Here is a 17939-nt window from a genome sequence, read left to right on the forward strand (position 1 = left end):
ACCAGGCGACGCGAAGCAACACCATCTTATTTTTGAAACTTTGCTCCTATGTTCACAGTATTTCAATGAATGGATTCTGTCCTGATGTAGTCATTGCATGTGTGTCCTTCAGGTTTGGAAAGGTGGCAGGATAGGCAACGGGGCTGGCTTTGTCACGTTCCCTGCAGACCGTGGTGCAATAGGGGAGCACTCCACTATAGCCCAAAGTAATGGATTTATGAATATTTTAGTTGTGCGTCATCATGTTGAAGTCATAGCACAATTCTGTGCTTGATTTGATATACATTTTTTATTATAGTTGTAATGAACCAGCTTACCTGGGATGTTTCACTCAATGTGTAATATGTTATCTAACCATACGTGTTCCTTCTCAATCTCCAGTGGCTCGGTGTGACTAATCACCCCACCCCCCTGCCTTTTAGGTGTCTGGTCTTTCCTAACGCCATTGCAACATTGCATCTCACAGTTGAAAATAACACACGCACACACACGCACACACACACACACACACACACACACACACACACACACCCCTGCATGGTTGGTTGCCACGGTAACAATGCAGCGAGTACCTCTTGTCTGGTTATGGCTGTCCAGATCCCTTCTTAGGTGCAAAGATTGATGACTGTTCCACTCACCAAATGTCTAATCTGGGTTGGCACCGATGCAGAACACCTGGAAATGGCTGGCACTTTTAGAAGCTGATCAAACCTATTTCTCATTGCATTCTGATCTCAACATGCTAAAATGGGATTCTTGAAGAAGAACATTTTTTGTCACACTGCAAAGGCAAGAATGTGTCTTACGTTCTCAGCTTGTCTGGGGTAATTACGTACACAAGCTCAAAAGCCAGAGCGCTTCAGTTGATGGAACAGTGAGTGTGCATTTCTGAGGTGAACTTCCTGGTCACTTTATCTGCTGCAACGGTTAAGGCAACTTACTGCAAGCAACACAGAAGCTAATTAAGGAGCTGTGGGTTTGCACAATTGTACAGCAACGATAACAGTGTTTTGTCGCAGGGGTGGAGCAAATAATCACGCTGTTGTGATCATTCTGACACTTGTGTATGTGTGCAGTATGACGTCAGCCACCAGCCCTCAAGTTATATACTGTTAAATAAAATTATTGCAAGTAAAGCAAGTAATCTGTGTGCTTACAAGGCTCTTAGACAGGCCTCCAGACTAGCTCTAAATGGTCACATTTTGCCCTGAAAATATGACACAGTGGAAGTCAATGTTTCATCCACCCGCGCAAGTGCGACCGCTAACTCTATTGATTTTTTGCTGAAACGTTTCTACTCCACACTTCGGTCCAAAGACTTTTATCACTGAAACAACACCAGCAGAAAGGGGATGTCGTGATGACACAAGAAAAAAAAATTGCAAACGGCACACGCTATGGGGACGAAAATCCCTGATTTCAAAGGGGCATGCGTCGGCCTTCAATAGAAAATAGGCTTTCACATGTATCTTTTTTTGTTCTACCTTCAAGGTACTCAAAGCGCTCCTCATTCACAGATTGATGATGCAGCATCAGGAGCAACTGGGGGGTTAAGTGATTTTTTTTTCGACGTGGTCACAATGGCCGGGGATCGAATCCAAAACCTTCGGGTTGGTAGAGCAACGCCCTACCACGTGCCTCATGTCGCTAGCTTCGGCTAGCCCGAGCATGGAATGGAACCACAAGGGCAGCAAGGCAAAGTGACGCTTCGTCCTAAGATTATTATTTACAACAATACATGGACAACAACGACATGCTAAGATTAATTTATTCATCTTAGAAGTTTCAGGACAATGCACACTAACATAAAGACACTTTATGGTACCATGTTGTTCCCTTCGTAAACACGTCATTCAGCATACGACATATCCTGCAAACTTTGCCATCACACAGTCAATGGCACAATTTTGGGAACGTTGCTCAACTGGATAATTTCTACGTACTTGGAGGCAAAATTTTCTTCTAGTGCTCCTAAAATTTTTAAGTTAGAGGCTACTGTGCTCATATTTACAAATGTTAGTCAAGAGGACCATCCAGGTCTAAATAATTCATCCTAATGAATCAAATGAAACATTTGTGCTCCATAGCCATCATCTGTGACTACATTCAACTCTGCTCATGATTCTTCACCCTCAGTGTTGTGATAACACGGAACCCGTGAGGCTAAAGTCATTTGAGATACCACCTCTTTCAGAAAGCGATTCAGTTTATGAATTATGGAAACATTCCATCGTTCAATATTTTGTGTGCACAATCTAGTTTAGTTCTAGGCATCGACATGAAAAATGAAGCACTGCGTGTGTTCGGTGAATCAGAGCTTGTATTCATGGGGCAGCTGCTTTTTTGAAATGTTTCCTATTCGGCATATGACATAAACGTACAGTACGTGCAGTTGGCCCATCTCATAAGCTTATCCACCACTATCAGTTTGGATGGTTAAAATAGCTCAGAGCCATGCCGCTAAATAGGATACCATGATAGTCAGTTCAGTAGAAATTAACAGGCTTTGAGGTAGTGGGAGTAATAAAGCCCAATATAATGAATACCCCAAGGATTAAAATGGGAATGCAAGGTGGGGGTTGTGGGGGTTGGTGGTAGACAATGTTGGAGAGCACTAGTAGGAGCCATCACATGGTTGTGTGGGGGAGCCATTAGCTTGCAGAAACAGGTCTTTCCTCCACTGAGCTCCATTGATTTACTGATCATCTGTATTTGCTCTTTGGGCTAACATTACGATGAGCAAGGGGCGGTCACACTTTTGTTACCCACCCTGCAAAAATTGATTTGAACACTGTAAGTCAGTACCAGTTTTTGCAAGGGCAAAAGGGCACACACATCTTGTATGTGATCTGATGTTATTGATTTTGTTTCAGTCAATGTTATAGTGTCCATCCATCCATTTTCTATAGTGCTTGTCCGCGGGTGAGCCGGAGCCTATCCCAGCTGGCGAGGTGCACCCCAGGCTGGTCCCCAGCCAATATCAGCACTATAATCGTGCAGTGATCTAAAAACCTGCTGTTCCACTCTATTAAAAAAAATTTGCTCGTAAAGCATTGATGTCATCAAACAAATTGACCGTACACACTAATACAACCCACTGCTATGCAGTAGTTGTGGTTAACAAACGTACTGAGACAGAAATTCAAATCGGGAATATCTTAAGGGAATGTTCCTACAAACTGCAGTTTCCGTCTCTGCAGTGTTCAGTGAGGCGCGATATCACCATCATCATTAATTTCACAGGAAATATCACGGGGACCTTTGGTGCAGGCGCAACAGATGGACGTGTGATTTTCTGCTTTTTGCTACATCTTTCTCTGATTCATTGGGGTCCAAACCAAGCTGGATGGAGAGGAGTGGACAAACCGAGAGAGAGTAAATCAGTGTTCCAAATGCAGCAACAATAAAAACTAAACAAAAAAACAAAAACAAATATGCTTTAGGTGCATCTTTCTGCAATGTATTGTCTTACATTTGATTTCACAGTACGGTGTCAGAACTGATATCCCTGATAATTTGGTCACCTTAAACCTGGAGAACTCAAGAACCCTTTTCTTCTTTGGAAAATGATGAATTATACATAAAATGACTGCTATATGTTCACTGAACACCAAAATATGTTTTTTTTTTCAAATATTTAATGCCTTAATCCTATTTTAGGATTCGGGCCAAATTTGACCCTTTGGGATTTAAGGGTAGCATTTGAGTAGCAGAATTTATAGGGGCCAAATTAGACCCCGTGGGTTCTCCTGATATGAAATATTAATATCGTTTAATCTCTGATTCATATATACATCCATGTATTTTCTACCATTTGATTCTGAAATTAAATCAGCACATGTAGGCAATAACTAATAACAAGCGAGAGATGCCAATTGCCAATCAAGAAGAGTTTTAAAGTCTTTGTTATTTATTTATTCATTTATTTTTAGTATTCTGTGTGCTTATCTGCAGGTTTCCCTGGTGTTTACTTTTCAGTCAACTAGTCCCAAGGTAATTTGCCTACTGGCTTAAAATTAGCCATCACAAGACAGTTTTGCTACATGACTCCAAAAAGTCATTTTGCTAGTGAGCAGACAACTTCGAATGAGCTACACCCAAATTTATTAGATCAAATCCAGCTAGTGAAAAGCCAGCGAGCATTTTTATGCTGCATTTGAGACTGCTGGGAATTAGGAGAAAAAAAAAAAAAAAAACCTGATGCTCAGAAGGCCACAGTGTTCCAGTCGAACGTAAATGACAATTATGGCTGATGGCAGTTGCAAGCACGTATTTGCTTTGTGAGTGAAAAGACAATATGATTCACAACAAACTCAGTTTTTGTGCTTTGCATAATAAGTGACATTTGTGATGTTTTCCTTTCCAAGTCAAAGCAAGTTTGAAATTCAGACCATTGTTCGTCACGCTCTACAGATGTGTGGAAAAGAGTCAGCCACCACATTGATTTTCATTTTGAGATTTATTACTTTATGAAATCCAATATTTCCACTGCTTCTCTGGCCATGGCGAGGAAGTGCTCTCAAAGCCGAAAGCAGCGCGCTGTTATACAATCCAGTTTTATTTCTCCTTGTTTTCAGTGTTTACAGTAGTTGCCATCTTAACAGCTTAAAGCCTTTCATTGCCTCATGATCATAGAAAGAAGAAAATGTAGGCAGTAGGTAGTCATAAAAACACATTTATGCATTTTTGACACGTACCAAAATAAAAAGGCCACGATAATTAAAGCCTCTTTCTCATGTTCAGTTGGGGATAGTGGAAAAACATTTTCTCCAAGATCAACCATTTAAAAAATTTGAAGTGTTACATCCATGCCGAGATTGGTTTATGCAGTTAATCACAATTGTACCATCAATCCACAGTTAAGATTTTTATTAGCACAAGCTGTCATGTGGTTTCGTTAGATTCATTGTGTGCTTTGCAGAGTCAGAAGTTGATATTGGTGGTGTGCGATTGATGAGCGGAGGAGCGTCTTCATCAGCTTCATATTTGCAGGAAACTGAAACGGGCAGTGTAACTGAAATGTGGAGGTTAATCCAGGGATTTGGATACAGTATAGCTAAATAATAATCATATCGATTCATCTTCAACACCACTCATCCTGAACAGTATCGCGGGGGGCGCTTGAGCCCACCCTAGCTAACTTCTGGTGGAAGTCGGAGGACAGTCAGTATAATAATAACAAGAACACTCGCGTGACTTGCGTGGATCTGTTCCCATTCGGTGACGGTGTGGATGTGAGTGGTTGTTTGTCTCTTGTTTGTCTCTGCAACTGACTGCCGATCAAGTCTGGAAAACTGAAATGGTGAAAAATCGTTATGCATGTCTTAAACTATTTTCATCAAACGTATAACGTTTTGTATTTAGAAACAAATTACTGTTGAAAAAAAAACATAAAAGCAGTAAAACTTAACTTTGACAAGAAGTCAAGATGCAATTGTGATGCTGGAGTCTTATCTTGATTCCTCTTAAGGCTGATCATTTTTGAATGCGTATTGCATAAACTTAACATAATCCTTCGATTTATAATTTTGTTGTCGGAGTCTTGTAATGCAATCATACTTAAAGGCAAAAATTTTGTGTGGCTTTAGAGGCCCATTTCGCACGAACCAAATATTGGATGATTACTGAATTGTTTGAGCTCAGGAGCAATTTAAGGTTCCACTGTAAACACATCAAAAAGATGCAGTGGTAAAGCTTTATAATTGGTGTCCTTGCAGGGAGCTAATTATAATTGCACAGGGACTTTGTGTATTTTTTGCATGAAGTCATCCTGGAGATGATTCTAGTTTTTGGAGCTGCAAGGGTTTAAAAGGAATTTCCAAGACACACACACACACACACACACACACACACACACACACACACACACACACACACACACACACACACACACACACACACAAAAACCCACACACACACACACACACACACACACACACACACACACACACACACACACACACACACACACACACATAGTCAGGAAATGTATTCTTTTTGTTTCCTGTCAGTAGATTTGCTTCAATTTCTCCAGCAGTGTGTGTTTTCGTAGCTCAATCACGGCTGTAATAATTCCCCCTCCATGTTTCCAAATCCTGTGGAGTGTGTAGGCTTCACATGTGTGGTGTTGTTGGCATGGAAACAGGATCGGCATTGCGATGGATCGAATTTTTCACCCTCAGTCCCCAGTTACACGTTGAAGAATGCATGACACCCCCAAGCCACCCTCGGCCCCTCCGCAGTTATTACGCCATGAAGGGGCCTGAAAGGGGGTGGGGGAGTTGGTTTGGAAGTGGCGGCGTTGGTCTTCAGGGTTTCCGCGAGTGGAAGATGTGGAAGAAAGCCATTTTTAATAAGGTACCTTTTGTCCCTCATCATAGACACAAGAGGTTACGCAATTCACTTACATATACAAGAAACATTTGAATGAAATTTTTGTAATAACCTTCACAGTCGCTAACAAGATCACCTGTAGTATCTATTGAGAATAGCCCAAAACAAACAACTCCATTACAAAAAACAAAGCAATTACTAATTGGATTTCATTACTGTATTATCATCCAGCTACACACAAAGCGACTTTTAAAAGAATAAACTATATTTTAGTGACATCTAGTGGTTAAATAAGGGAAACACAGGGGCATTCATTCATGATGTCTCCATGAAAAAGCAGGTACGGATGGATAACTTTGCAGGCATGTGTACAACCACAGACCTTTTTAGGGCAAAAGAGGGGCACCCATGGCCAAAATTATTCAGAAGATGAAGAAAAAAAGATCACAGCAGGATATGTTTCACTTTATTATTAGTTTTGTTCGGGCTCCAATCTTCCTGTGTGAAGTAGGCATGCTCTCTCCGTGCCTGCGTGGGTTCCTCTGGGTACTCCGGTTTCCTTCCACATTGCAGAATCATACATGGCACTCTAAATTGTCCCTGGGTGTGATTATGGTTGTTCGTCTGTATGCCCTGCGCTTGGTTAGATGTACCCCGCCTATTGCCCGAATACAGCTAGGATTGGCGAGGATAAGCAGATCACATCATTGATGAATGGATAATAATCAAATCAAGGAGTAGTTTAACGTTCATCAAAACTCGTAATTGAATAAATGAAGTCAAAATAAAGCATCCAATATATTCTTCTTATGAAATATATTTCCAGCTTTTTCTATTCTGTGTGTGTGTGTGTGTGTGTGTGTGTGTGTGTGTGTGTGTGTGTGTGTGTGTGTGTGTGTGTGTGTGTGTGAGTGTATGCGTGAGCACGTTTGAACAATGCAATTTGAACTTTTGGTGGGGACAAGAGAATTAAAAAAATACAGAGTGGGGTGCACATATTTGCAAATCTTTTGTGTGACTCATTATAGTGAGCTTCAATATTTGACATATAAAGAATATTCTCAAGAACCCCGTTGTGTTTGGAGAAAGTTCTCATGTATGTGGGCAGTTTGATTCATTTGGTCATAAACAAAATAACAAGGTTGTTTTTTTGGGTCAAGCGATCACATGTAGGACAATTATTATAATTATAATTACAAACCCGAAGCCTTTTGAAACCAAAACAGTCAGAAAGGGTGTTGACATCGCATGTATCTGAACGACTCAATGTCAACATACCTCACCAACCTGTCAAGTACTTCAGACATGCCTTTGATTTTTTTCCAAAAATCCGAAACGCACATTGGGTAGGAAATGTTAGAAATCTAATGAAATAGACGGCTCCTTATTGTAATGGCCAGACTATCTTTGTTTATTGACCAACATGCAGATCTTTGACTAAAGTAAATTGAATAAATACAAATAAATACTAAATGAAAACATAATCAATGTTCCAACCATTCACTGTAAAAAAAAACATTTTTACTTCCAGAAATTCAATACATTTAATATCAGACAATATGTTGTCATGCTTAGGTACAGGAATGCTTTAACTTTGACTCAAGTCATGTTCCACACAGTGACGATAACCTCAACCAAAGTTTTATGGGGGGGTACTACTACTCCAGTATTGCATTCGGATACTTTATGTAAGATTGTGGGCATGTGCCTGGCACTTTGTCATGTATTTGTTCTTTCGTGAAAAACCCAAATAAGATTTGACATTTTTAAGATTACGAATAAAAAACACATATCCAGTTGACAAGTTGTCACATTTACTTTTATTGTAAAGGTAATGTTATTCCAAAATATCAACATGTTAGAGGGGGAAAAAAAGCAAAAAAAAAAAAAAAAAGTGAGGAAAACATTTCAAAACATCTAAGTAATACTTTGGTAAGAATCTTCAGACATTCTATAAAAAAAATTAAAAAAAAATACACAGGGGAAAAAAAATCTAAATCATCAAGAAAGGTAAATAAACTCACTTCCAATTGTGGTACATCTACTGAACAACACTGTTGGGTAAAAATTCAATATCGTGTGACCCTAAAATAAGTACGGAAGGCAGTGAAAAACATTGGAATGGCTGGGCACGTGTGCTTTAAATTACTAGCGTGTATGACTAAGAATACCACAAGATATAACAGGTATTGATTGATGAAATCAATTCTGAATGTTTCCAACATATATTGTACCATAACACATTTACAGTCATCTTGCAAAAGTGTATCGTAGCTACAGCACTGAAGAATCATCAAGTCTTGTTTGATGTGTCAGATCTTCATATCTATATACCGATGAAAAACTTTAAAACAAAATAAGACACGAACGCTTCCTTCAAACTTCTGATAGCCGTCAACGGAACGATGGAATGAAACAAAACCCATTTGATCACTGGAATTGTAACGCCTCAGGGAAAAGTCCTGAGGAAAGCGGAGTAGATAGCAGAGGGCATTATTTGAACTTTAAAACACCCACCCAGCCATGTCATTACCTCTCAGTCAGAATCATCAGAAATGACCAGAATTTTACTTTGATTACTACAAGGTGTATAGGAAATGGCGTTAGAGTGCCATCAGAGCCCTAAAAAGATTGCACCGGGCCGTTGCGTGACAACTTACAATGCCTGCTGTTTTTCTCAGCCACCCCCCCTCCCCTCCTCCCAATGCCATCCCATGAATCCTTCCTAGCAGGGGTGCACGTTACAAGCTCGGATCTCCTTCCTGTCCTTGCAGCTGGACAACTGTGCAGTCTTGAACCTTTGCTTCACAGTCATAAGCCGTTCTTGAATACCTCCGCCGCACACTTTGGTACATTCCGTCCAATTGGACCATGGCCGCATTTTACATCCTAGACGATTGACAGAAAGAGGTACAGATTGACAGATGATTGTCAACTTGATTTTTTTTTTTCTGTTTGTCAGTGAAGGATGTGAACAGCCTCAACAAGAATTGGCTTCCTTAACCCTTTCAGGGACAGCAGGTTACTACAGTGGACAGTTTATCATGTTGTCAGGTTAGAGGGTGCATGAAAGGGTTAATGATGAAGAGAAACAAGATACTGTACATCACTAATTGACTAAGAATGCATGGTCTTTTATGACCAACATATCCAACCAGACTTTCTCGAATTGTTTGCGATTTTACGTTGCATAAAAGTTGTTGCACAAATCAAACTCTACATGTTCACAGTATTTCATGATCAAAATTTGATGAATGAACTTTATTCGGACCTCCAGTAGTCTGAACGACATAAATCTGATTCCAGTCGGAGGAATGTGTTTTTAATCTTGAAGACCATTTCGGGAATGCTTTTTTTTTGAGTATCATTTTGAAGGGTTTACATTGTCCCTCCAAGGAAAATTAGCAGATATTTACCAGTGTTTTGTTTTGTTTATTTTTTTGGTCAGACCTTTAATTGCAGACAGCAAGAAGCTAAGACTGCAAGACAACGGTTCTTTCCATGAGTGACCTGTAATTGCTATTCATTCATTCATTCATTCATTCAAGCCAGTACATCTGTTGGTCGTAACACGATGATGCCTGAACGTTGCTGCCTTTTGTGTTTGTTGACTTCACAAACAATTTTGATACAAAAGTGAGGCTAAAATGCTTTTCTGGGATGAATAGAGTTGATTCCATGACAGTGAAACGAAGAGAGATACCGACCTGGATGCTCAGAGGCGACCTCTGTCCTGCCCTGTTTGCTCCTCCTTTTTTCTCGCTGCTCCTTGCGCTGTTTCTTCTCATCACTGTTCCCCAGTCCTCCTCTGGTGCACTTCCTTATCTTGCACTTCTTCCTCTGGATGCTTTCAGGACAGTGATCTCCTCCAAACTGAGGCTCCGACTTCACTGTGCGTGTCCTGATCGTGTGGCCTTTCCCGCAGGATTTATTACACTCGGACCACTCGCTCCAATCGGACATGACGCACTCTATGGCTGACAAGTGCACAAGACAAAGCTGTCGTGAGCAAAGATGACAAACCAAACAAGGTCAACTTGCTTGAAGGTGAGAGATGTGAATCCTGGCATGACGGTTGAGTTTTTCATCCAATAATTTGATAACACATCTCAACACAAGGTCATTTACAAATTGGAAGAGAGGAGGTGTGGTATTGCAAGAGCAAGTCTGTCGTGGTAGATCATTTTTCTACACTAGTATAAGGCACGTATGAGGTGTGATAGAGGAGTCTAAGATGGAGGTGGGACTGCAGCAAGGATCAGTTCTGAGCCCCTTGCACTTTGCGGTCAAATGAGGCTAGAGTAGGATACCCTTTGGACCATGATATTCGCAGTTGATATTGTGATCTACAGTGAAACCAGGGAGCAGACGGAGTGACTTGGTTGTAAAAAGATTGGAAATTAGCTCATTGGAGGTTATGTTTTGGAGACAATGTTCAAGAGAGTAGACTTTGATGGCTTGAGCAAGTCCAGAGGAGACAGAGTGAGTATATTGGTAGAGCAATGATGAGAATGGAGCTGCTAGGCAAGAGACCAAGAGGAAGACTTAAGAGAAGGTCAGTGGACACGGAAAGGGAAGACATGAGGGCAGTTAGGCAGGAAGGGTTCAAAAGACCGATGCACTGTGACGACCTCGAATGGGACACGCTAAAATGAGAAGAAAAAGTTTGAAAATGTCACTGCTTTGTAAGCATTGCAACAAAGATGCAGTGACTGAATTTGACAGCCAAGTATCAGTGTGCTTTTCAAAAAAACAAAACTTGAGATCTTTGGTTTTTTTGTCATTCTGTCTCTTGCTTTTGCAGCTGAAAAATTGTTGAAATGACTCATGAAGAGAAATACAAACTTTTCATTACAGGAGACTCAATTAGCACCTCATTTAACGTGACAAACAAATGAATATAAGTGCACTTTAGATGGAACAAAGAACTGGGGTCATCGACTTCTTTTTTGTTATTGGCTGCACTTAATTTGAATAAGTGCCACCTGAGTGTACGATGCGCTTGCATGTAAAGTCGTTACAACTTACGACATTCCGGCAGCATGCATTTCTCCACCTGATCCAACTCTTCTGTGCAGTCTCCGAGCTCAACCGGCGACTTGAGCATACGCTGGCGTGTTCGTAGCCCCTTTCCACACGTGACGCTGCAGTCGCTCCACTCAGACCACATAGTCAGCATGCACGGGATTGTATCTATACACAAGCGGACACATTTTATCTGAAAGAAAGAGATGCTGAGAAGAAAATATACATTTTGTATCCATGCACCAGCATCAAAGATCGATATTGTGTAATAAAATATAGCAATGTAAAGATGCACATTTTCCATGATTAGTTTTTATATATTAATATAGCTGTACCGCTACTTGTGAAATTAATTGGTTCTCGAAGAAATTTCTGAACGAGCAAATTTTATCAGGAGAGACGCGTTTTCCATGTAAATGCCCTAATCCGTTCCAAGCCCCCTCTACACCCTCCAATTCAGATATACATGTTTCCTAAAGCATAAAAATGCATCAAAATATATAACAAATACCTGTTACAATTAGATTATTGCACAATAAATGAGAATAAAGAATAAAAATGATGGTCATTTAACTTTTAACTGCATCCTCATCGTTTTTTGCCCTCTTTGTTCTCTCTCAGAAGTAGTTTTTGTCTGGTGTTTTGTCAAGAACTGATCCAAGGTCGTCAGTCCTTTAAAAATGTCCATGACAAACATCAGCATAGTGAGCGATCGCCCGACTAGTGAACACTTTTTCTGGGTGATTCACATTTACGTAAATCTATCTGAACGCCTCATGGCCTGAGGGGCGAATGACAAGGCCCCTACATATCTATCTATTTATCCATCTCCACACATAGACTCATACGGTAGAGGTCCCTCTTAGCCAATGGGATGCCAGGATGATGCTCAGTAATACCAAATTGCAGAGCAGTTATAAGTGTGTTGCGTTCAGAAAACTTGGAGCTGCGAGTAGCAACCCATACTGTATTTTTACCTTTCATATCTTGTAATTTCCTTCATAACAGGAGGCAATATTTTCCTGTTGAGGCGTTTCGTAACTTGAAAATGTCATATGAATACCACTGTATTAAAAAAAATGAAATATACCTTATAGCCTTTTTGATTTTTAATTTCTGATTAACATTTTGGTGAGAAATACAGTTTTCCTTTTTAAACTGTAAACATTAATTTCTTTTTGTTTTAATCTGCAAATTTCCTGGTGGCACAGGCACAAGTAGATGAAAATTTGACTTGCACTGTCTCAAATTTTAGGAGCAGATCATCATTCAGGAGCCCTGCCGTAATGCTTAGCTCATTTACTCACGACATTCCGGCATCATGCACTTCTCCACTTCGAGAACCTCAGCTCCACAAATGGAACCATCTGCAGGAGGCATCTTCACCATGCGCTCCCTTCTCTTCATTCCCAAACCGCAAGTGGCGCTGCAGGCATCCCATTCCCCCCATTCAGTAACCAGGCAGCTGCTGGGAACTGGGGACAAGTGAGGAGAATTAGTTTTAAAAAAAAAAAAGACTTCCAGCTAAGTTTTTGACGTGAAAAGAAATTGCATCTTACAGCATTCTTCATTGACGACACAATCTTCAGTCTCCTCCGTGGTCAGTGTGCAGACTGAGCCGTCGTCTGGGAATTGCTTCACATAACGTTCCCTGGAACGTGTGCCTCGTCCACATGACATGCTGCAGGGAGACCAGGTGATCCACTCTGACATCATACAGGTGGATGCATCTAAAGAATCGAACAAAAAGTCAAATTAGACTTTGAACAAACAGAGGACAAACTTTCCAAAGTGGATCATGTTCGCAAATCACATTTAAAAGTCACTTTAACTGCGCCTGCTATAAATTTCAAAGCATCCCATAGAAACAACAGGTTCTCTGCAAATGATGTCTGACATTATGTATAGCACTACACTAATAAACTACGGTCGTAACCCTTCAGTTTGTAAACTGTAAAAAGGAAGTGATCATCCAGAACTTGCAATAAAAAGGAGTGAAACATCAAAGTGGTTGTAAAGCATCTTAGGCAGGTGTCATCCTTCAGACTGAGTGTCTCAAATGATGACTTCATTTTCAAATTTGAGATGAAGGTTCTCCCCCCCACCACCCACCCTGTCCCATTGCGACCTTGAAATGTCAACTACATGCCTTCATCACTGCATCCCGGGCCCATGCAAGGCTCAAAATCCTGCGTGTGAGGACAGGGAACGCTGAGATCCAGCTGGGCCTTGAGCATCCTCTGCCTCATCCGCTTGCCCTTTTCACAAGTCGCTGAGCTGCAGGCTGACCACGGAGACCAGTTGGAGTAGATGCATGTCTCGGGGGTGTCGTCTGCTGGGTGGCAAATCATAGAGACATTAGAACCACCCTCGACAAATGCAATGCTGATGGTGGAAAAGAGAAATAGGTGCGATCCAGACCTTCTTCTTTCTCCTCCTGGGCAATATCGGCCACAATGTCATCCACGTTGTCTGGCACTATGTTGCACTGTTCCCCCTGGAGAGTAGAACAAAACGCTCATTGGTCTTTTTGCGTTTCCTTTTTGAAAAACTTGGCTACGACAAGAAGGAGCACGGATCAACCGAATGTGGCAGGATAAAAATGCAATAGAAGAAATTGACATGAAATTCCCAAACCTGCCTCTAGATGCCACTCAAGGGCTTTTATTGTGACATCCATCCAGCCATACATTTTCTGCATCGCTTCCGGTTGGACTGGTCGCCATTCAATCACACGGTACATGTGGAGACTGAAAAGCATTCACACTCACAGTCATACCTTTACTGAATTGAATGTACTCTGCACGGAGGGCGAGTCAAGTGAGTGAACCACTAAACCATGAGGAATACAAGATTATTTTACCTCCAGTGATTTAGTTGTACAATGGTTGTACAGGTAATTGCCTGTCAGCACACTTCAGTTTTGTTTAGCTTTTCACAGTGCTCAACATATTTATTCTTTTTTTTTTTTCACAGAGATGTAAAGTAAACTTTTCTAGCTGATTTTTTTTTTTTTTGCACTGATACTTCCTGCTTTTTTTTCAATATGCAAGTTTAGACTGACACCACAGTCTTCTTTTTACCATAGTACCAGCACATAAATATCTTATTTTGGGTTGAGGTATGAAATTTAGAGTTTCTTTTCACGGTTATACTCTCTTTGCACTACACAACAATAGGTAGCATTTTTGAAAAAAAAAAAGCTTGCAGTGTGTTGTAGTTTGCTGCCACATTGGCATGTTTGGCATTGTAATACCTCCGCAGAAGTCTAAACTGTAATGAATGCCACTTTAATTATTATTTTTTGTTTTTGTTTTTGTTTTTTGTCTGTTCAAAAAGTTGAACTTTCTGCTTTTTTAACCACTACAACACGTAACACCTCCTCCTCTCCACTTTGATGGTGTAAAAAGTATAATAAAGTGAAGCCAATTCCACTTTTATGGGAGTTCTAATTTGTTTTTAGGAGCGGAATAGTGCATTAGGCTTGGGTAGTAAAGTACTGTGATGTACCTGTGATAGTCAAGTCGTAAATACTGGAGTTTTAAAATGTCCAGCTCAATGTAATAAATGCCAACTTCATAGACGGTAAAAAATGTGCAATGTTTAGTTGCAAGAAATAACTAAAAATTATGCATGTATCCTGCCGCCTCTTGGTTCAAATCTCTTATATCAGCTGTGTTATTGGATCACACGATTACCACTGTTTCAAAAAAAAAATGCTTGAAAGGCATCTGTAAGGTTACAGCATGGCTGCTTAAGGTAGAACACAATCAGTGAGGTTGCGAGTCTCCTTGTTTTGCATCTAAATAGGCCAGATCAGACAGTGACCACATACAACAAATACATATAAGGCAGCAGAATCAAATATTCAGAACTTGCTCTAGCATCATATTGCTGTTATATTATATATTCTATTTGTTCTAGTACAGCCCTGTTATTAGCATGACAACCGACCTTTCTGGCAATACGTTCCACTAAGACCCTGGCCACAGGACTGATGGCTCCTCCTTCAGGGTCATAGAAAGGGCTCTGAGGGTGGTCTAGACTTGTCAGAGGTCGAATCTTATCTTCAGGCACGGTCGGCTTGTTGGGAGACTACAGGAGATGCATATATGGGGAAAAAAAAATCACAGAACAGCAGTGTGAGTAAATCTCAATATTCCTGTTTCTCAATTGTTGAACACTTGAGATGTGCTGGCCTGAAGACACTTATTGTTCACTGAAGCTTTTTCATAAATAATAAATATTCATTGCTGTTTTCACCATCCTGCTTCTATTTTGAGATTCTTGATAATCTGTCATTTTACAGTTTGCCGCGTGGGGTTACGATCAGGGAAAAGTGGTCTCCAATTGCCCACAGCCAACTTCATCATCTGCAAGTGGGGATCTTGCAGTTTATCTGTATAAGTGCACTTTCCGTGTGCCAATGTCATGCACCAATGTTTCCCACAATTATCTTCTACAAGTATAGTTTGTTTAGAAACAAATTTCTTTGAATTCACATTACAGGGGGTAGCTTACTTGATCGTATCTTGACTGATTATTGTGAGTATAGAACAGTGTTTTTCAAACTTTTTTGAGCCAAGGCACACTTCTTTCATTGAAAAAATTCTCGCGGCACACCACTAGCTGAAAATGTGACCCCCCCCCCAATATAACGGTTATATTGTTACTACCGTTTTTAACATTTAAGAATGACGTTATAACAGCTTGAATTGGAATCAAATGAACACAAAGAAAATGGTATTTTATCATCTTTCATATTTATCGTTTCACCGTCGTCCTGCATTCATGCGTCACAAATTCGCTTGTTTCTCCTCGAAACACAAGGCAATTGGCTAGCTGTTGCTGCTCCCTAGCGGTATGGGAGGGTACTACATGATTAATTTCTGGGCGAAAGACCGCACAAGCATACAAATTGGATATTTTCCCGCGGCACACCTGACAATGTCTCGCGGCACACCAGTGTGCCGCGGCACACGGGTTGAAAAGCACTGGTATAGAACATAAGACGATAGAATCTTGTATGACCAAAGTCCACTGCCTCAGGTCCATTCTATTGCTTGAATTTGTTTGATACTTCTGATCATAAAGTTGAGCACTTGCTAAAATATTGATTCAACGAACAACTTCAATTGTCCACCGATATATAGAAGAAGCTGAAAGACAAAAAGAAGTGAATTCATTCCTTCCAAGGTAAGATAAAGTGGATCACCAAGGATTTCACACACGGAGTCAGAGTTCTGTCTGCTCAAACACACACACACACACACACACACGCACACACACACACACACACACACACACACACAAATATCTTAGTGTTGACATAAGACACATAGTAAACGGCATCTCAAGGTGAAGGCAGGAGAGGAAGATGTCCTTGTCGGCTCTTGGAGAATCTGATGGGTGATGATTTGGCTTGATTCGTTGCAAACTGGCAGTGCATATATGAAGAAATGAGGCAGGCAGTGATTGTCAATGCGAGCAGAAGGCAGGAGGAAGAAGGCAAGATGTAATGACAAGGTCAGAATGCTTCTGAGAGAAGGAGAGGAGGAGGAGGAGGAGGAGTAGGGTTATTCAGGGGAAAGAAGTGGAGAGGAGAAGTTTTTGTGACTTCAATGGTTTGATAAGGTCTGAAATAGTGTGAAACAAGAGCACTCAATTGAGAGTCGAGGCAATAAAGGCCAAACACCAGTGTCGGTGGCAATAATATCTTTTATGGGTCAGATCTTTCACAAGGATAGATGAGAGAATGTGCTGTCACAGGATCTTCATCAAATGTGTATATTTTGTTCCTTAGACCTTATTTTGCTGTAATATATATGCAATTCTACTGCTGGTGGAAGTAATTATGTACAATATCCAATTGCTATAAATTTTGCTGCATTGCGTGCACGGGTTTATAAGATGCACGTATTGCACGTAAAAAAAGCGAAAACAAAAACTATAATTGATTCATTTTCTCCAAGCTCATAAATAACGGCTCGATCGCCTTTTTTTCAATGACCAGGTCGATCACCTTCAACTCAAAGGCTGCATTACATAGTGCTTTTGTCATAATGAGTGTGTGCCCTTGAGCCAGGCAAATCAGAATACCGATCCGGATGCTTCGAGCTGTGCGGATTTGATTAAAAAAAGTGAACACTTGACACTTCAACATCGGAAATTAATGAACAGCAAACGCAATTTTGGTGAATTAAGTTGAGAGGAAGTTTGGAATAGATCTGAATTGACATTCAGCAAAATCATCAAATACGCCCACTCTACCTATCCCCGACAGTTTTTAATCCACCACATACATATCATACATGCTTTGAGGGGCTGTGTGGTTCGGATTGTGGGGGCAGGCTGAAGGTCAGCAATGACCTTTAGCCTTGGCGCCTTATCCCCACCAGCCTCACATGTCCCCCATTTTTAATGCACTCCACTACACTGTGGGCCACACAAACACTGTGCAGGAACCCGGTGATCATATCAATAAGGTAAATGTGTAATCACATGGCTTCGGTGCTGCGAGGCTGCCCACCCCCCCACGCCCTCCTTCCCCCCTCAACAAACCCAACCATCCTCACTCCTCC

General features: G+C 40.8%; 1 protein-coding gene across 3 annotated transcripts in view; it reads right to left on the reverse strand.

Annotated features, from left to right (window-relative positions):
- Positions 1–8127: 8127 nt before the first annotated feature.
- spon1a (spondin 1a) overlaps positions 8128–17939 on the reverse strand; it is a 48110-nt gene continuing 38298 nt past the window's right edge. For 2 of the 3 annotated variants that reach the window (XM_019895937.1, XM_019895939.1), the window contains exons 9-16: positions 15313–15453; positions 13780–13855; positions 13508–13693; positions 12918–13088; positions 12666–12833; positions 11362–11526; positions 10041–10310; positions 8128–9222 (exon numbers count right to left, since the gene is read on the reverse strand). In XM_019895937.1, coding sequence (XP_019751496.1) covers positions 9059–9222; positions 10041–10310; positions 11362–11526; positions 12666–12833; positions 12918–13088; positions 13508–13693; positions 13780–13855; positions 15313–15453 — 1341 coding nt within the window. In that variant the 3' untranslated portion in view covers positions 8128–9058. The remainder of the gene's footprint in view (positions 9223–10040; positions 10311–11361; positions 11527–12665; positions 12834–12917; positions 13089–13507; positions 13694–13779; positions 13856–15312; positions 15454–17939) is intronic. The other variant, XM_019895938.1, reaches the window with a different exon arrangement.

The sequence above is a fragment of the Hippocampus comes genome, unplaced genomic scaffold (genome assembly GCF_001891065.2).
Source record: "Hippocampus comes isolate QL1 unplaced genomic scaffold, H_comes_QL1_v1.1 scaffold80, whole genome shotgun sequence".
Taxonomy (NCBI): Eukaryota; Metazoa; Chordata; class Actinopteri; order Syngnathiformes; family Syngnathidae; genus Hippocampus; species Hippocampus comes.